Source organism: Sminthopsis crassicaudata, chromosome 3 (genome assembly GCF_048593235.1).
Source record: "Sminthopsis crassicaudata isolate SCR6 chromosome 3, ASM4859323v1, whole genome shotgun sequence".
NCBI lineage: Eukaryota > Metazoa > Chordata > Mammalia > Dasyuromorphia > Dasyuridae > Sminthopsis > Sminthopsis crassicaudata.
This window is the reverse complement of record NC_133619.1, coordinates 580,375,091-580,394,342: the sequence shown is the minus strand read 5'-3', so window position 1 is coordinate 580,394,342 and position 19,252 is coordinate 580,375,091. Positions and strand designations below refer to the sequence as shown.

At 34.6% G+C, this 19,252-nt stretch overlaps 1 protein-coding gene across 1 annotated transcript in view; it reads right to left on the bottom strand.

Moving 5' to 3' along the window:
- The window catches only part of RRM1 (ribonucleotide reductase catalytic subunit M1), a 34,945-nt gene that overhangs the window by 13,511 nt on the left and 2,182 nt on the right, over positions 1–19,252 (bottom strand). The window contains exons 2-14 of the mRNA XM_074304970.1: positions 17,142–17,230; positions 14,906–15,083; positions 14,135–14,235; positions 12,499–12,558; positions 11,447–11,486; positions 11,010–11,172; positions 9,612–9,753; positions 7,802–7,885; positions 6,749–6,910; positions 6,318–6,397; positions 4,492–4,693; positions 2,648–2,797; positions 1,547–1,768 (exon numbers count right to left, since the gene is read on the bottom strand). Of these exons, the coding sequence (XP_074161071.1) occupies positions 1,547–1,768; positions 2,648–2,797; positions 4,492–4,693; positions 6,318–6,397; positions 6,749–6,910; positions 7,802–7,885; positions 9,612–9,753; positions 11,010–11,172; positions 11,447–11,486; positions 12,499–12,558; positions 14,135–14,235; positions 14,906–15,083; positions 17,142–17,230 (1,673 nt within the window). The remainder of the gene's footprint in view (positions 1–1,546; positions 1,769–2,647; positions 2,798–4,491; positions 4,694–6,317; positions 6,398–6,748; positions 6,911–7,801; positions 7,886–9,611; positions 9,754–11,009; positions 11,173–11,446; positions 11,487–12,498; positions 12,559–14,134; positions 14,236–14,905; positions 15,084–17,141; positions 17,231–19,252) is intronic.

Sequence of the window (19,252 nt, the reverse complement as noted above, 5' to 3'; positions counted from 1 at the left end):
TAAATTCCTAAATGGCTAGAAATGAATTGTCATCTAGGCAATGCTCTGTACCCTAATACAAAACTCTCGTTTAGAATGTATGAAAATCCAACAGTGCTCCCTTAATCCTCCTTCAGATTTATTTACTGTGATCCATTTACAATTAGCATGTCCTATTTCCAGTTAGAAAACAATTATTTTTAATATATACATGTATGTGTATGTATATATCACATGCAATAATATATAATACATAACACATTATATATTAACATAGTGGTACTTATAAATATATTAACTAATAATACCATATTTATGAATGAGACATAGTTAGAAAGGCCACATGACAAAGACCTAGCAATTTGGGGAGAGCACAAATTTACTATGAGTCTGCAGCATTACTCAAAAAATCCAATGCAATCTTTAATTAAAAGAAGCATAATACCAGAATAAAGGACATCATAAATCTACTATATTCCACTTTGATAACATATCCTCTACAGTAGGGTGGGGTTCTGAAAGCCACTTTTCAAATGGAATAATGACAACTTTAAATATATCCAAGACAGACAACAGGGACTAATGATAATTTCACAATCTGAGAACATTTCTACCAAAGGAGTTAAGATACACAGCAAACTTTCAATAAATACTTTTAAAATAAAGGTATACACCCCTAAGTTTAAAAAAAAAAAAAAAAAGTTATAGGAAGTCACATTTGAATATCTAATAATCACAGAGCTAGAAAAATATTTTAAAAGTCATCTTATTTAACTTCCTCACTTTAAAGAAGAAAATAAGGAATCAAAATCATGTGATTAAAAAAACTAATTGAAGAAATATAAACATTTATCCTTGAAGGGATCAATATCATAGAAGGGCTGTCAAGGATTACACATATTTTGTTTAGCTCTAGAAAGCAGATCTTCTTCCAAGTAGTTGGAAGTTCCAAAAAGGCAGGCTGTGATCAGCAGGAGGGGAAAAGCCATTTGGAGCTATTTAAGTAGAATGGGTTACCTAGGAATTCATAAAATTCTCCAATAGTGGAAGTCTTCAAGTAAAGGTTAAATAATCAATTATTCAGAATGTCGCAGAAGACATTTGTATTTCAAGTAAAGGTTGGATCATATAACTTTTAAGGTTTCTTCCAAGTCTAAGAATCTATAAACTGAATTATACTAGTTATTTATGTGGGAAGGAACCACATCAGACAATATGGGAAACAATAATAGTCACTCAAAGCAATAATTTTCACTGTTGCAAAAATTACTAAGTACAGAGAGATCAGACAAATTCTCTCAAGTCTAGACTTGAGAGACAGTCTGTCTATACCAAAATCTTTCAGAAATCCAAGGGTGTTAAAATAAGTTTTCTTCACATTATAGATGTATAGAACTCTTAACAAGGCTGGTAAGTTAGCTATTTCTAGACTTTATCACTCATATAATATTATCTTTTTATATAAAGATTATGTCAACCAATAACTTTTCCCAAATAGTACAGGCTAAAAAACAATAACTGGCATGGCACAAATACATGTCAATAAATGTTTTATTCATTTACTTACACCTTTGCTGACTGGAGACCCTTCATATGTTTCATATGGGCCATACTCCTTGGCCAAGTCACAGCTGGCTTCCAAGGCACCATAATAAATGGTTTCAAAGATCTGTTTATTTAGCAACTGGGCCTCTGGACTCTCAAAAGGATATCTCATCAGGATAAAAGCATCAGCTAGACCTTGCACTCCGATACCAATTGGGCGATGACGTTTATTTGACAAACTTGCCTTAGCATCAGTACATAAAAAAGGAAAAGGAAAAACAAAACTATTCAAATTCTAATTCATACTTCCATGGTCCTTTATAATTTACAAAGCCCTTTCCTTACAACAACCCTGTGAGATAGTGTTTAAAACAAAAATTGTTACCACTTCATCTCCAACTCACCCAATTTTACAAAGAAAAAATTAAGGTTCATAGAGATTAAGCAATTTGCCCACAATCAAAGTATCAGAACCAGGGACTCTCATTTCCTAACTGCAAATCCAGTGCTTTACTACTCCATGCTGCCTGACACTCACTATCCCACTACACCAAAATCTCTCAGAAATCCAAATGTGTTTAATAAGTTTTCTTCACATTATAGATGAATTTGTAGCATAAAATTATAACATTACATATAGGTATATAATAGATAGCCTTAACAAGGCTGGTAAGTTAGCTATTTCTGACTTTTATCACTTATACAATATTATCCTCTCCTCAGAAAGCTCAATGTCAACCAATAACTTTTCCCAAGTAGTACATTCTAAAAAACAATAATTTCTTTCAAATAGTTACTATTCACAATCTACAAGATCCACTGTTTTTCTAGTAAGATATGAAGTTAATTTCACAATTTGGTAACAGTGAAATTTACAAAAGTAAAAAATATTGTTTTCTCAAAATAATATTGGACATAAATATTTTTGACAGCAACAAACAAAAATAACATTCAAGAGAAGGTTCATACCTATTTTGGGGGGGCATCCCTTATTAAAGAATTAGATTATCAAATATACATACAACAAGCAATAAAAATTCTAATAACTATTTTTTCATGGAAATAAATTCCTCTGTCCCTGGGGGGGGGGGGGGGGGGGGGGGGAAGCGCTAACTAGTCATACCTCTGGGACCGGATAATAGTTGATGTCAATAATTTTATTTAAATTGCGAACAACGACTTTGGTAACCTCAGCCAGTTTCTGGAAGTCAAATGTATGCTCCAATGTGACAAACATATTCACGGCCAAAGAAGCCAAGTTACAGACTGCAACCTAGAATACAAACCAAGTATAAGTTAGATATCACTGATGTTAAATATACAGCTCAACTTCCTCAGAATTAATCATCTCAGCTTCGATATCTTTCTTTTTTTTTTTTTCCTACACAGCATTTCCATCCCTTCTCTTACAATCATCTTTCTAGTTTGTAGAAATTTAAGATCCGCCCTCTCCTCTTTTTCTCACTAAGTACCTACACTAAGTAGGTATTTTATAAGTAGATAACTGCTGGAAAAATAATAAAATATGGGAAGTCAATATTAGAAGGTTAGAAAAACCTTGCTGTTTATTTTACTGGTGGCAAAGTACTAGTCTAACCATTTTGGAAAGCAATTTGGAATTATACTAACAAAGTAACTAAAATGGGACAACAAGATGGCTATGAATAGAGCACTGGCCTTGGAGTCAGGAGGATGCAAATTTAAAGTAACTAAAATGTCTTCTTTGACCCATATAATCCATCATGAAGCACACACTCCAAGGTGCTCAAAGATAAAAGTGTCCCATATACAAGGAAATATTCATAGCAGCACTACTAAATACATGATTCATGGTTCAATGATAAATAAAAACAAGAGTACTACAATAACATAAGGAAAAATGACCACAAAGAATTCAATAATAGCATGACAACATATATGTAATGGTACAGAATGGAATCAACAGAATCAGAAAAACAATAAACAATGTAAATGCAGAGCATATGCACACATACGCACACATACATGCAAGCTATGCCATGCAATTATAACTAAATTTGGGCCTAGAAAAGGACAGGAAAAAAAAACTTTTTTCTTCTTTCTTTACAGAGATAGGGAATTGTAGGTGAAGAACACCACAGACTATCACAGCCAGTTGGTTTCTTTTGCTGATGATTTTCCCCCCTTATCTTTTTGATTCTTTGTTATAAAGGGACAACTTCACTGAACCAGGGAAGGAACAAGGGCATATTTGAAAATGAAGGTAATATAAAGACAAAAAATAAAGATTTTAGAAGTGGACACTTCTAGCAGCTCCCTTGCTGGCCTCCTATCTCCAATCTCTCCTCCTCCAAACATCCTTCAACAAGAACCAACTTGCATACTGTTTTGTTCTGTCACTCAAACTAAGCATTCTTAAATGTTAACTTAGAAGCTTCGAATGAGGCCTCATTTAATATATTCCCCTCCTCTCCTCAGGCAGGGTTTTACCAAACAAGCTTAGTATCCCCAGTTCACAACTCTTCCCCTCCAGTCTCTGAAACTTCATGAGCTTTTCTATCTTTCTATTTACATTTATGTGTGTGTATGTATACGTATATCTATATGCAAATAATGTTAGAAATCAAACAATCCAGTAAAACACCTCATGTTACAGAGAAAGAAACTTAAGCCCAGTTGATCCCTCCCAAGCCTGCTCTTGCCTGGTTTCTCCCAGGAAGTCTTCTGCTATATACAACAGCCTGACAAGTGCATGGGTGATCTGAAGATGCTGACATGTGGCACCAGCAGCAGTCAGCTCTACACCCAGAAAGGCTCAGTCAGGCCATGGGTGGGAGCGAGCCTCCCACTACCTGTGGTCTCTCTGTGCCTACAACAGGGGCCTGCCACTTAAGAGAAAACGCAGAACAATCTCCCCGTCCTTCAGGAGATTCTTCTTCCCCGAACTGGGGAGGAGGGGGGTTAGAGAGACTATGCTTTTGCACTCACCTCATCTTTACTAGTGTACTCTACTATTTCTGTGCACAAATTGCTACATTTGATGGTCCCCAGGTTCTGCTGATTGCTTTTCCGATTACAGCTGTCTTTATAGAGCATGTAAGGGGTCCCTGTCTCCGTCTGGGACTCAATGATGGCATACCAGAGCTGCTGGGCTTTTACAACTTTACGGACACGACCTTGTTTCTCATAACTGAAAGGCAAAGCCAAGGTATTATACTGAGTATTTTAAGATTTTATTTATAACAGTTTGAACCAAGAGAGAGGGGAAAAAAAAAGACTATTTTAAATCAATTCTGTTATACACGTTACTTTAAGAACTGAAGGAACGAATTCTCAAAGTTCCCAAACACATGGGGTTTCCAGGTTTCCTTTGTGACTCTACTTTATTATGTAACCTTTATTTGCCAATATCCCCTCTTCTTGATTTCTTCTCTACTACTTCCAGCTGATCCTAGGATTAGCAGGGATAACTCCATTTCCACCTTCCTTTTTGTGTTCTAGATTTGTGAACTGATATAAGGAATTTATGTTGTAAAAACTCATTCTACAAGTACAAATTATCTATTATAACTTAAAAGTCTTAAGACTGAGATCCTTGGCATACTGAAAAATTAAGTGACTTGCCCACTATCACACAACTCGTACATATTAGAGGCAGAATGAGAATCCAGGTCTTTTTAACTTCAAGAGTAACCACCTACCCATATTTCATACTGACTCTTCCCTTTCCTTTGTACACTCAAAGCAGCAATGAGTTTCTAAAAATAACTAAGAGAAATTTGGTAAAATAATGACAGTAACAACTACATAATAAGAAGGTGTCATTGCGCTTATAAGGTGAAATGCAAGTTGTGAAAGTCAAGTGAAAAGAAAAATCATAAGAACATCCCAGGAAAAAAAAAACAACTAGGTTCTCTTCCTGTCAACAGAGCTGTTTAATACTAGTCTTATTATTTTTGTTGTTTAGTTGTTTCACTTATGTCTGGCTCTTCATGACCCCTTTCAGGGTTTTCTTGGCAAAGATAATGAAGGAGTTTGCCATTTCCTTCTCCAATTCATTTGAATGGAGGAAACTGATGAGGAAACTGAGGCAAACAGTGGTAAGTGACTTGCCCAGGATCACATAGTTCATGTGTATCTAAAGTCAGATTTCAACCAGAAAGAGTCTGATTCTAGACCTGGCACTCTTATCTGCCACCTAGCTTTAATGTTATCCCATTCTTGACATATGAGACAGGAAGTAGTATAGAGAGTATTTAAACTGTAATGCAATTAAAAATTTACTTCTACAGTTAATCAACCTTCCAAACATAGGCTTGATCTCTAAGGATTCTCCATTGGTGATACAACAAACATTTTCCAGAATTCATTATCTAACAGAGCAAAATAAAAACCTTGTTTTTAATTTAAAAATAAAAACAAAAAATTTAACAAAGTTTCAGAGACACAAACAATGGGATGAGCACCATGACAAAGGCTGAATGCTCATTTACATCATGATCTATGTAATAGACATTCAGCTATCTATTCAACAATCTCTACTATTAAAATATTATTAAAAAACTAGTCTAGAAGGCAAAATAAGATCAAAACATAGCAGGAAAATTATTTTAACTCATAGTTATATTAGAAAAATATAAAATAAAGCACAAGGTGCTTAGTATTATATGCCTTTCCTGACATGCTACAGAAATTTGGCTATTCTAGGTTAAGATTATCAGTAAATCAACATTTATTAAGTCCCCACTATACAGAGGAACTTAAAAGGGAAAAAGCATGGTTAAAGAATATTTTATTTTTTCTTTTGATCATACCTCTCATATAACTTCTCAAATTCTTCTCCCCAAACATCATCCAGACCAGGACACTCATTAGGACACATCAGGGACCAATCCTATAAGAGAAAAAAAACTCCTATAAGGAAACCTTAATTACTTACTTCATCTCACAAGTTCTAATGGGTAGGAAAGGAACTCCTTTCTTCTTCATCCTACAAATGGGCTGTGGCAATAATTCTTTATGGCCAACTCCATCTTTGCTATACCGTTCTTCTTTAAAGTCCTTTTTTTTTTGTCAAATCTCTAAAAGGCTATCACATTGTCTAACATGCTTTGTTCAGTATCATACATGGAGCCACATGGAAGTAAATACTTAATAAGCACTAGATATAACAATAGAAAAGAGAAATTTTGCTAAATCATGCCATTCACTTGCTTGACCTTCACATGTGGTATCAAGTACTTACCTGATTGTTCTCCACACGTTTCATGAAGAGATCTGGGATCCAAAGGGCAAAGAAAAGATCCCTGGCTCGCTGCTCTTCCTTCCCAGTATTCTTCTTCAAATCAAGGAATTCAAAGATATCTAAATGCCATGGTTCCAAGTAGATGGCAAATGCCCCTGGCCGCTAAAAGGTAAATCACTGCAATTTTAATAATGCAAAGGCAATAACCCATTAAAACTGTAGAGGAATTTTTACTTTCCAAAGCATTTTCACATTCATTGCATCTCATTTGTTCCACACTACGATATCATAAAATAGGCAAACTAGGGGCTGTTCCCATTTGACATATGAAGAAACTGAGGCAGGCTGGCCAAATGGCTTGCTCTTCCATGAGGTAACCAATTTTCAATAAGATATCAGATCAGGCATATAATTACTCAACCATATGCTTTGAATTTATACCTAATTAGGTAAAAGAATAGGTATCATGGAGAGCAAGATATAATTCTTTAATAACTACTAGATTAGTTTTTCTCCCTTTCAATGGCACCAAATGAATATGTAAAGTTCAGAGAAAGGGTTTACTTCCTTAACTCTATTTTAAAAGTTGTACCGTTAGAAAAATGGAGGACAAAAGGAGACCTGTGATATCAAGGTCTTTATGAATCAAAAATGCCAAAGCAGAAGGGAGCTAGCTCATCACTAGACAATATAGCAAAAGTGATAATTCTATAAGATGTCCATAAGGGAGAACAGTATATTCAAACTTTAATGGAGATCAGTAAACTATAAAGGAGATAAAATCAGAATATACACATATATTGATTTGTTCCCAAAATTTCTCTATATTTCAGTCTCCCCCTTCCATTAAACGCAATGATTTCTTAAAATTTCATAAAGTCATGGCACTTAAGACATGAAGACTACCAGCTATTATTTTACAAAGTTCTTTGTAAAAATAAACTGATCCATAAAGGGCTTAACAATAAGAAACTGCATACAAGTGAGTCACCTCACTGCAAGCAGATGTTAACCTTTAATTTTGGTTCTCACACTCTGAAGAAAGTAGAATACCTTGTTACCCCCTTGATCCACATAACGAGCTGTGTTATTGTATACTCTAAGCATTGGAACAAGGCCATTAGAATTGCCATTTGTCTGAAAGAAAAAAAAACATTCAGTTCAATTGTCAGTGGAATAGAGGAAAAAGCAAGACGGCCAAATGACTCCAGCAAACAGCCAAGTAAGATCCCAGTTCTTGCATAGTAATTCACAAGTTTCAACTTTCTTCTGCTTCTTAATGCTTAATGCTAAAACAAGTGGTTCAACATGTGGAAAGCAAGAAAAGGTAAAATGTGACTCCACTGACACCTTTTTCATATTGCAACAATCTAATTTTATATCAAAGAAACCCTACATCAAAAAAAGCTAATGTTCATTCTACATGTAAAGCTGTTGATATAAAACTGCCTTAAATGAGAATTTTGGATATGGTAGGAAATGTAGCATGCTAAAGAAATAAATGGAAGAAAGGAAGAGATTTGAGGGGTTACATTTATTATTCAAAATATAAAGATACCCCTGAGGGCTCAAAAAATAATCAAAAGCCACATTCTGGGTTCTACATTTCATAAGCTATTGCTTTGGCCAAGTCACCTCCTCTCTATGGATTTCAGTTAAGACAGACCCACCAAAGACCTCTCCTTCCAGCTCCAAAACTCCATGACTTTATGAAGTGGTTCTAGGAAAATGAGACAAATCAGAGAAATTAAACTTTGGTTAAATCCCAGGATTAGAGGGAGCCTCACAAATTAACCTGGCCATTGCCACAAGGAAATAATAAAAAGAGTTAAAGTTAAGTACTTAAACAGATCAACTCTTACTTTATGTAAAATAATCAAGTTACTTATCAAATTACAGCACAATGGCTTCTCCAGAATGAGCAAAATAAAAGGTACTTCTCATTTATCTTTGATTCTAAAACATTTCTTACCCTACTGTTGTTATTTACAAAAATCTGCTCACGTATAAAATTTGGTCCTGAGACCTTCTTTTCTGGTGTAGAGAGTGGAGGGGGAAGAAAGGAGCAAGCATTTATCATGCCTACTATTTGTCAGGGAGATAAGAACCTGCGCTCCATCTATTGCACCAGCTGGCAAAGAATTGACTAGTGATGAAAAAGAAACATTTGGACAATTCAGAATTAAGCATGTCTCTCCTTGTAGTTCACAGAACCAGGGTTTGAAGTTGGCATTGGCTCCAGTTAAGTTGATTAAAAAAAGAAGTCTTGACCAGACACTGATAGTAAACATGTAAAAAATTTCATGAAAAATGTTTCTCAGTTTTGCAGAGAACCAACATAGTAATGGGTACTCACTTTACCCAAATCTCATTATAAAATATATTACAGGATGTCAAAGCTATAATGAGAGGGAAAGGGAAGGAGATTAAGTTCTTACAAAGCACTGTGCAAAATCTTTTTTTACAAATATCTCATTTGATCCTCACAAAAACCTGTGCAGTAGGTAAAGCTATAATCTACATTTTACAGAAAACTGAGGCAAAGAGTTTAAGTGATTTTCCTAAATGTCCAAGGCTAGATTTGAATCCAGGCCTTCCTGACTCTAAACCCTGAACTCTATCCACTGTGCTACCAGCTTTCTCTAAGAACCATACAAATCATCTAATCCAACTCCCTCATTTTACAGAGAAGGAAAAAAAGTCCCAAAGAAAAGGGACTGGTCCAAAGCCACAAGTAATCAATACTACAGATGGCACTAGGACCCAGATCTCTTGAGTCAAGTGCCCCACTAGGGTTTATACTACAACACACCTGAATTTCTCTCAATTACTCTTTTCTTCAAGTCAAACCTTGGCAACTTACCCCAGCAATGTAACTTCCAGTAGCTCTGATACAACTCACAGCAACTCCAATGCCACCAGCTGACTTGGAAATCAGTGCACATTGCTTTAGTGTATCATAAATGCCTTCAATACTATCATCTTTCATACTCAGAAGGAAGCAACTACAAGAAAGTAAACATGTAAAAATAAATATCGAGATAAAACAAAGCAGAATATCGGAGTGAATCTGTATTCTCAGAAAACCATAATATTTATTGACTATGGGAGCAGAAACGATAAAGAGAACTTTAAATCTTCAAAGATGGCTGTATCTACCCTACACCATGAACTTATTAGTATTACAGAGTCTGAAAGATAAATCTAGAAATTGCCTTGACATTTTTTGTCATCCTGCCACTACCCATTAACATTACTAACTCCCTCTCCAACCAAGATACCAATTCTATTAACTGACCAAAAAAAAAAAAAAAAAAAAAACCCAAAACATCAAATGGTCAATCTAATAACTACTTATACCTCTAAGGAGTTAATAAAAAACATTTTCTTAACAATAATCTGGCACAGCAAACAATACAAATATTATCATCATTATACAAATGAAAACGAGGATCAAAAAGACTAAGGAATATCCCAGTTATTCAGGGTGTTAACCATTCTTCTTGACCACTTCAATGACTGTGGAAGAGTGAGGCTGACAACTTAGACACACTCTTGCTCACTTAAACCCAATTCACACACAAGTCATCACCATCATCCACTGTTTTACCCCAACATTGGGATGTCATTGGTCCTCTGAAAAGAAGGGCAAACAACAAGGTAAAGTTGCTTGAATGTCTTTTCTCCTCCCCTGGATTTTTGTTGTACCTACAGACTTTCTACCAGATGCTTGACACAAAAGATCAAACTAATTTGGCTTGTCTGCAATACTTAGGAACTGGTCTGCCTTTTCAAACGGAAGCATTAAAACAGTCAACAACTTGACTTAGCACAAAGCAGACCCCACACTTCTGGAAAAGGCATTAAGCACCTAACTTTCTACTCTAGAAACAAAAACATTAGGCCAAAAGTCAAATATTACTATTAATATATTTTTCTGCAGCTGAAACAATTCCTCAATATTGAGAATCAGGGTCTAATTCTTTTGGGGGTTTCCAAAATCTTCAGTCCAATATTCTATAAAAATGCTGCTATTGAAGTTTTCTTCAATACAAAGGCAGATACTCTAGCACAAATTCAGCATTTGGGTCCAGATCAAAGACCTAAAGTAACAAAGTAATATTATGTGATTGTCTGAATTTCTTATATTCTGAAAAATGTTATGAAAAAGAAAGATTACAATTTGCTTAGGCCAAGGTTCATCTCTTTAGGATGGAAGACATGCAGAGTGTTAAGGAAAGTCAACAGGGAAACAACATACCTAGAAAGCTGGGGACGGTTGGTGCCTGCATTGAAGAGGGTGGGGGAAGCATGAGTAAACCACCTCTCAGAGAGAAGGTTGTAGGTTTCAATAGCAGCATCAATGTCCTCTTTGTGAATCCCCACAGACACTCTCATTAGCATGTGCTGGGGTCGTTCAGCCACTAAAAGTTAAAAAGAGAAGTAATTCTTATATGACAGCTTATCAGAGTAAGTTTGAGACAGATGCTGAAGTAAAAAAAAAGAAAAATCAGAATGTAATTACAAAGACAAACAGGAAAGCTAAGGCAAGTGCTCAAATATATAACCTGAACTATAAAAATAATATTTGGAATTTAGAGCCAATTCTAAATTTAATTTTAAACCGAAGAGCACAAGGTTCACTACGTAACACCAAAATGATAAAACAAATCACTCAAGAATGTGTCTAATTCTTACCCTTTCCATTGATCTTCAACAAATAGGAACGTTCCAAGGTCTAGAAGAAAAGGCAAAGCAGACCCCTAAAATTATAATTTAACTGAGGCATCACAGAATATTATAGCAGGGAGGGACCTGAAAGATCACCTAAACCAACACCTTCATCTTCCAGAGGAAACTACAACCTCAAACATTCAACGTGATCTCCCAAAGATCACAAAACAAAGTCAATGGCAAAGGAGGACTAGAACTGAGGTCTCCTGGTTCCCAGTCCAACACTCTTTCTCTTACAACACAAACAAAGCCATTATTAGTAAGACAAGCTTCAACTGCTTCAAACTTTTAAACATTAACTTCTAAAAGGAAAATAAATTACAAGTGACTTTTGTTGTTGTTCATCATTTCAGTAACATCTGATTCTTCTTGTGGGGTTTTCTTGACAAAGATATTGGAGTGGTTTGCCATTTCCTTCTCTGCTCATTTTACAGATGAGAAAATTGAGGTTAACAGGGTTAAGTAATTTGTCCAGGGTCACACAGCTAGTAAATCTGTGTGAACAGACATGAAGTTTGGGAGATTAGTTTTTCTGACTCCAGAGTCAGTATTCTTTGTCACTTAGATGCACCCATTTCATAATACTCTGCAAATAGTAATTGTTTTAAAAATATCTAATTGAATTCATAAAGATCAGTTTTATTCTGGATCCCCTCCTATTAATCTGCTGGCACTTTAAGAATTTGGGTTTAGAAGATATGATAAAAATTCTAGAAAAATATTTCATAATTAATAATATCTGGAAACAGCAATATCACAATATTGTGTACAATATCACTGAACAAGTATATTTAGGAAAATTTTGAAGAACACTCTAGTAGTGTAAAGCACTTTCAAATCACCCAAAATGCTACAGAGAAAAGACAAAAAGCTTAAATATAGGTAACTAAGCACAGGTAGCTCAAATTGCATCCTATCTCCATACTACTAATTCCTTAATTTACTTAGCCCCTTTTAACATTCACAATTCCCACTCCTACCAAAATAAAATAAAATAAATTCAAAGTATTTCTTACCTTAAAGCCAAAGTAATTATAAGAGAAATCTCGATCATAAATAATAGCTGAGTTGAGACGCTAATGGGAAAGAAATTTAGAATTAAATTAACAGAATAAATCTATGTTTCTTAAAAACTTCCTGCAATAATCTTTTTCATAAACACAAACAAGCAGACAAAAACAGTCATTTTGTTTTATCCAACTAAAAGAAAAATCATATATCTAGTCAGGTACACTATTATTATCTATACACAGAGATTTCTCTAAAATTCTACCTAGAAGGGGGAAAATGAGGGGAATTAAAATTTGACAAAACTTTGAACATATACTAGTATCTATAAAAGTTTACTTCATCTGGTTTGTTGAAAAACAATTTAGTTTTTCAAACTTTAAAATAACTGTTTGGACTTAACTTCTTGTTCTTTTATATCTTAAAAAAAAAAAAAAAGGTATAAATACAAAATAACATATCTATACCTTACAAAGTAAGACCAAGTTTGCAATAAATTTTTTTGGTCAGAATATACTTTGATCAAAAACTTTAATGTAGAATTGGACACATAGTAAATAGAGACAAAATAGTCTTAAAACAAAATTAACTACAGAGATGCTTAGTATGTACTTTAACTTTACAACTGGCTTTTAATTAGTCACATTCATTACATATTCATATAATATCCCCATTACATACATACATTGAAAGATTTAGAGCTAAAGGACCCCAAGAAATCATCTAGTCCAAATTGCTCATTTTACAGAGAAGCAAACTAAGCAATTAAGTCCTTATGCATATTTACAGACCATCCCTTGCTTAAAATTTACTCATTCTACTTTCCACCATTCAGAATCTTTATGTGAGACTTCTTCCCTGAAGTCTTACCTCATCAATCCATTATTACTATTATCTCCTTACTCAATTTTCCTTATAATTCTTTGAGCAAATTTGTGTAAATATAAATAAAATGCCCCCCAAGTCTCCCTACTTCCCATTGGAATGTAAGTTCCTTGAGGTCAGGGGCTCTTATTCATGTTTTCATATACCCAAAATCCAGCATAGTGCACTACACCTAGAAGACATTTAAAAAATATTTGCCGAATTGAATTTAAGTGTGATTCAGAAAAGCTATGAAGACCTATACAATCTTTCCTCTTCCTAGTGCCTCAAATGCAACTATGGAAAGGACTGAAGCACAGGAAAACAACCAAGCAAGCTGGTGGAGAAAATCTTAAAATTCTTACAGAGAATTTTATAAAAACAAAAGATACTCAAAGAATAAGATCATTTTTTAAAAGATGAGCTGGGCCCTCAATTTCACAGGTAACATAGACAATATACAAATGTAACCCTTTCTTGCCCCACTTTATTACTAATACAACATTTTGAAACACATTTTCAAATGCTAACAATAACGTAATCTATTGTATTTATAAATTTATTATTATTAATATTATTGTATTTATAGACAGCTATAAAGGACAGAATAGATAATAGCACTATGAATAGTCTTAAACATATTCCCCTTTTAGTGAGCATTCTCCATCAATCATTGTTTGCTAGCAAATGCATGACATACTATCTGTAAACAAATAGACAAGCATATCAATAATAAAACAGACATTGAAAAAAAAAATCCATGAGAAGCATGGCCCTTACATCTTTATTGGCTAAGACAACATCTAAGGTCGATTTTGCCACCATCGGAGAATGCCTGCCATTAGAAGGATTTATGTAGTTATAAAGGTCTTCCATCACATCTTTAAAAAAGAAAAAAAAAGTAATTTAGCTTTGTAAAGAACAATTAAAAAACTCAAAAACTCCAGATATCTTAGGTTTTTTCCTTCTCTTATTTTCAAGGCCTCACAAACTTCTAGGCACAAGAGCTTATTTTTTAGCAGAATCTTGGCCTGATTTTCTCAGATATTGGTCATATCAAACATTGTTACTTTTAAACTGTGAAATAAAATGTGATCTAAAGAAAAATTAGAGGCCATGATTAAAGGTTTGGACAATATACTATGAATTCAGGACCTGTAGACCAATAGATCCACTTGATCTGACTTATCTCAAGGTCAAATAGTTTTCTTTTCTGTATCTTCTTATTTTTAAAATGATCATGGTAGAATAAAATGCTTATTTACACAACAGATAACTAAAGGAGCTGATGTGTTGTTGCCAATCAACATCTACTCCACCTTCTTCTAGCAGCGTCATAACATCTAAGTGCCAACAAACTCTCAAGACACTTAGGGGTTTTGAGTTTTTTTTTTCTTCTTACTGAGGAAGAGAAGGTCAAGAATTGAGAAGCAGTAACAAAATAAACACTATTATATCTAAACAAAATGTATATTTTTAAAATTCACAATCAGTTCTTACCCACTTCCTTTAAAGAATGCAAAATTCTCTTAAATTTCCACTCAGACTTACCACTGAACACTTTTTTTGTTTCTTTATGCAAATTAGAAACAGCAATCCTGGCTGCTAAAATAGCATAATCTGGATGTTTGGTGGTCAAGGTTGCAGCTGTTTCAGCAGCCAAGGTATCTAACTCCACTGTGGTTACTCCACTGTATAATCCTTGGATAACTTTCATGGTTATTTGAGCCTAGAGAAAAAAAAAACACAGGTTCTCTATCTTTTGTAAGAATAAAATGAAAGCTATTGAGAATAACTGTAGCAGGTCACATTTACATAGCATAAGTTGACAAAACACTTTTTGAACAGTATCATCTAACTAGAACCTCATAACAATCCCATAAGATATATAAGATGGAAAGCCCTACCTTTATTACTTCGGAAAAGGAATTATGTTTGGTGAGAGATGAAATCTTAATCATGTGATAGTTATCTCCCTTCTACAACACCTTTGCACACTCTCGTCCATGTTTGAAATGCACTCCCTCCTCACTTCCATTATATCATAGAATTCCTGACTCTGAAAAATTATCTAACATGTCACTTTCTCCTACAGACTTTTCCTGATTTCTACAGTTATTAGTGCTTTTCCTTCTCAAATGATTTCATACATACCTGTTTACTTCTTGTACCCACTGCATCTCTCCCTCCTACCCAGCCAAATAGAAGTTTCTTGAGGGCAGTTTTTTATTTTGTCTTTGTGTTTCTCAGTGCCTCACAGTGTTATGCACATATCACATGCTTAAAAATTGTATATTGGATTGGATGCATAATATTATTGAAATTCTTAAGATGCTTCATCTCTAGGCTGATCATAAGCAGAAAAATCTCACAACAATTCCAGAACAATTAAAATCCTGGAAGAGTTATGATCTAAATTAATAGAGGGAATAACTATATTGATGAAATCAGAATCCTGAAGTATGGAAAAAGAACTAAAATCCTGCCATGCAATCAAAAAAATTCTTCCCTGACTAGGAATATATACCAGACAAATATGCTTTCTCCAGCATACCAACATGGGCAAATTCCAAATAAGAAAGAAGATGGCTTTTTTTTTGGCTGTTTTTTTTTCTTTCCTTTCTGAGGCTGGGGTTAAGTGACTTGCCCAGGGTCACACAGCAACAAAGTGTTAAGTGTCTGAGACCAGATTTAAACTTGGGTCCTCCTGAATTCAGGGGTGGTGCTCTATCCACTGTGCCACCTAGCTGCCCCCAGAAGATGGCTTTTTTGGAGACCTCAAGGGACTCTAGGCAAAACAGAATCATGAATTGTCAGGGTAGGTCTATGAAACTGTAGCTAAAAACAATGTGAGGAAACTAGCATCTATTAAAAAGAATACTAGATTTAGAATTGGGAAACAGGTTAAAATACTGAATTCTATGGGTATTGGTTATATTGGACAAATCTGACCTTCAAAATCTTAGTTCTACACTAACAAAATAGCATTTATGCTATCTACTTTGGGCAATAGTAGATAGTCAGGTCCAGAGTCAGGAAAACTTATCTTCACAAGTTCAAATATATTTTCAGATACTTACTAGCTGTGTGACTCTGAGCACATTACTTAACCCTAATTGCCTACTGGAGAAGGAAATGGCTAACTACTTCAGTATTTTTGCCAAAAAAAAAAAAAAAAAAAAAAACCAAACATGGTCACAAAGAATAAGATATGCCTGAAAGAACTACCTAATTCACAGGATTGTTGTGAGGAAAGTATTCTATAAATATGACAACACTATGGAAAATGGAATTTCTAGAGAGCTTAGAAATTTCAAGTTATCACCTAGCAAATTATTAAAAGTTGTTTTTTTTTTTATTCACACTTTTAATGACTTGATATTTTATTTCTGAATTTGCATGTTATAATTTCCTACCAAACTGATGATAAAGAAAACAACCCTTGTTGTCTAGAGCGTGATATACAAGATAAGAAGGAAGTAGGTGCCATAATCAGGCATTTAGTTATAATGGTAATGATAGATTATGAATGGTAGATTTTTGATCCTAAGGAACTAAATGGAACTAGAGATTAGGAAAATCAAGAGGTTCAGTGCCTAAAGTTAGAGTTCCAACAATCAGTTACAGGATTAGAAAAGCACTGAAAGTCCTGGAATCAAAAATAAAGGTAAATTGTTTCAAACAATAAACTCAGATTTCATATTCAAGAAATCACTAGAAAATTACAACCACAGAAAATAAAAGAAAGACTCAAATCCAGGAAGGAACTGAAAAGCTATTTACTTACAGGATCAACAAATTCCATGTTGAGTCCGTAGCAGAGTTTCTGGATCCTAGAAGTAATTTTGTCAAACATGACCCGCTCCTGGCGGCCATCTAAAGAATTGACAAACAATTTGTGTTAATAGTCTTCAAATCAACAATTTCTAAAGTTTAAAATAAGCTAAATTTTCACACATATGCATAAAATGCTCTTTTGCAAAATGAAATCCAGCGATCTGATTTCTTAGGGCATTCTCATGTCCAATCCATCTGTCTTGAACAGGATTAACAAGAATAGATTGTAGAACTGTAGTCGTCTTTCTAAATCAAATTCCCTAGAAATATACTTTAAATTTCCTTAGATTCCCTTCCCATTACGATTTTATGGAAATCATGTATTTCTTCTTGAACCTCTATTTTCAAAACTAGTTTCCCTTACTAAGGCAGCTTCATGTATTCACCACCTCAGATGAAAAGTAGTATTTTCCTCAATTATCTTAAAACTGCTTTTCAAGCTTCAGAGGATATGTCTGTTTTGATGGCAAAATCTGTGACTAATTCATTCAGTTTGACATGGTCAAAATCAACAACAGCTACAATTCACAAACCAGTGGCTCAGAAGTTGGAAAGAATACAAAGCCCTTTGCCCTCAAAGAACAGTCTAGGAGAAATAAGGATATACAAAATAAACCCATTCAAATGCAACCTTTTTTAGTATCCCCCCTAGTTGGTAAGGAGAAGGCTGCATGAGGTCAGAAGGAAGAAAGGAAACTTTACTAAGATGAACTTTAAAGAATGGGTAAAAATTGAACACGGAAGCCAGAAAGGGAAAAGAAGACATTCATTCAGTAAATCAATCATACAGTATGACTCTCAGCAAATTTTTTAATCCTGTTTCCTCGTTTGAGAAATGAAGACAATACTACTTCGTACTACCTACCACCAGAACTGTGAAGAAAACACTTCATGAATCAGTAGGTCAATCATAGGCTCATCATTGGTCAAGCTTAGTGCTGAGCACTGGGCACAGAAATAAGAATATAAGGGTGATGTGTAGGACACATCGCGTAGTCCAGCTTGGGTGGCACATAAACTACTATTCTTGATGTCGTGGTTAGAAAGCTAAGATGACGCCAGAATAGAGACCAAGGTATGGAATCTGACTCTACTCTGAGCACATCATCTGACAAATATATCTGAATAGAGGAATGACCAAATCTATACCTGGCAATGCATGAAAGAGTCACTGAAGAGGGGAGAGAATAGATTGGGCAAGACCTTAAGAGACTATAGCAACAACTGAGGCCCTATACTAGCGTGGGAGAAATAGGAAAAGAAAACCACACATGTCAGTAGGGTTCCACTGGACTAAGGGGTCTTATACCTCGCTCAGGATTCCCCACTATCTGTGACCCTCTACAGCCTATATTCAATGTACATAATTTTTACCATGTTTAACATATATTGGATTACTTGCCATGGTGGGAAAAAGGAGGAGAAGGGGAAATTAGTACACAAGGTTTTGCAAGGGTCAATGGTGAAAAATTATCCTTGCATATGTTTTGAAAATAAAAAATGTCAATAATAAATAAAAAAAAGTAGAATGTAGAATTGGGTTTGAAGCCTAGTCCTCACATTTACTGGTTGTGTGACTCAGCAAATTATTTACTCTTTTTTTTGATCCTGTTTCCTTGTTTATAAAATGGAGGCCAGGGGCAGCTAGGTAGCATGGTGGATAAAGCCTTGAATTCAGGAGGACCTGAGTTCAAATCTGATCTCAGACACCTAATACTTCCTAGCTGTGTGACCCTGGGCAAGTCACTTAACCCCAATTGCCTCAGAAAAATAATAATAATAATAATAATAATAATAATAAAATGAAGACAATATTACTTGTTCTACTTAGCACCAGAATTGTGAGGAAAGCACTTTAAAAAACATTAAAGGACTTTATTGGTGGCATGCTGAAATTGCCATTTGGCCAGTGAACATTAGAGAATTAAGAAGCACAATGAACTACTCAACCTAAGTCAAATAAATGGGTTTCACTTAATTCAAAATAAATCCAAATTAACTGAAAGTTGAAAGGAAACTTGGAAGGAAACAAGACGGACCTCTTGTATTATGTAACACTTG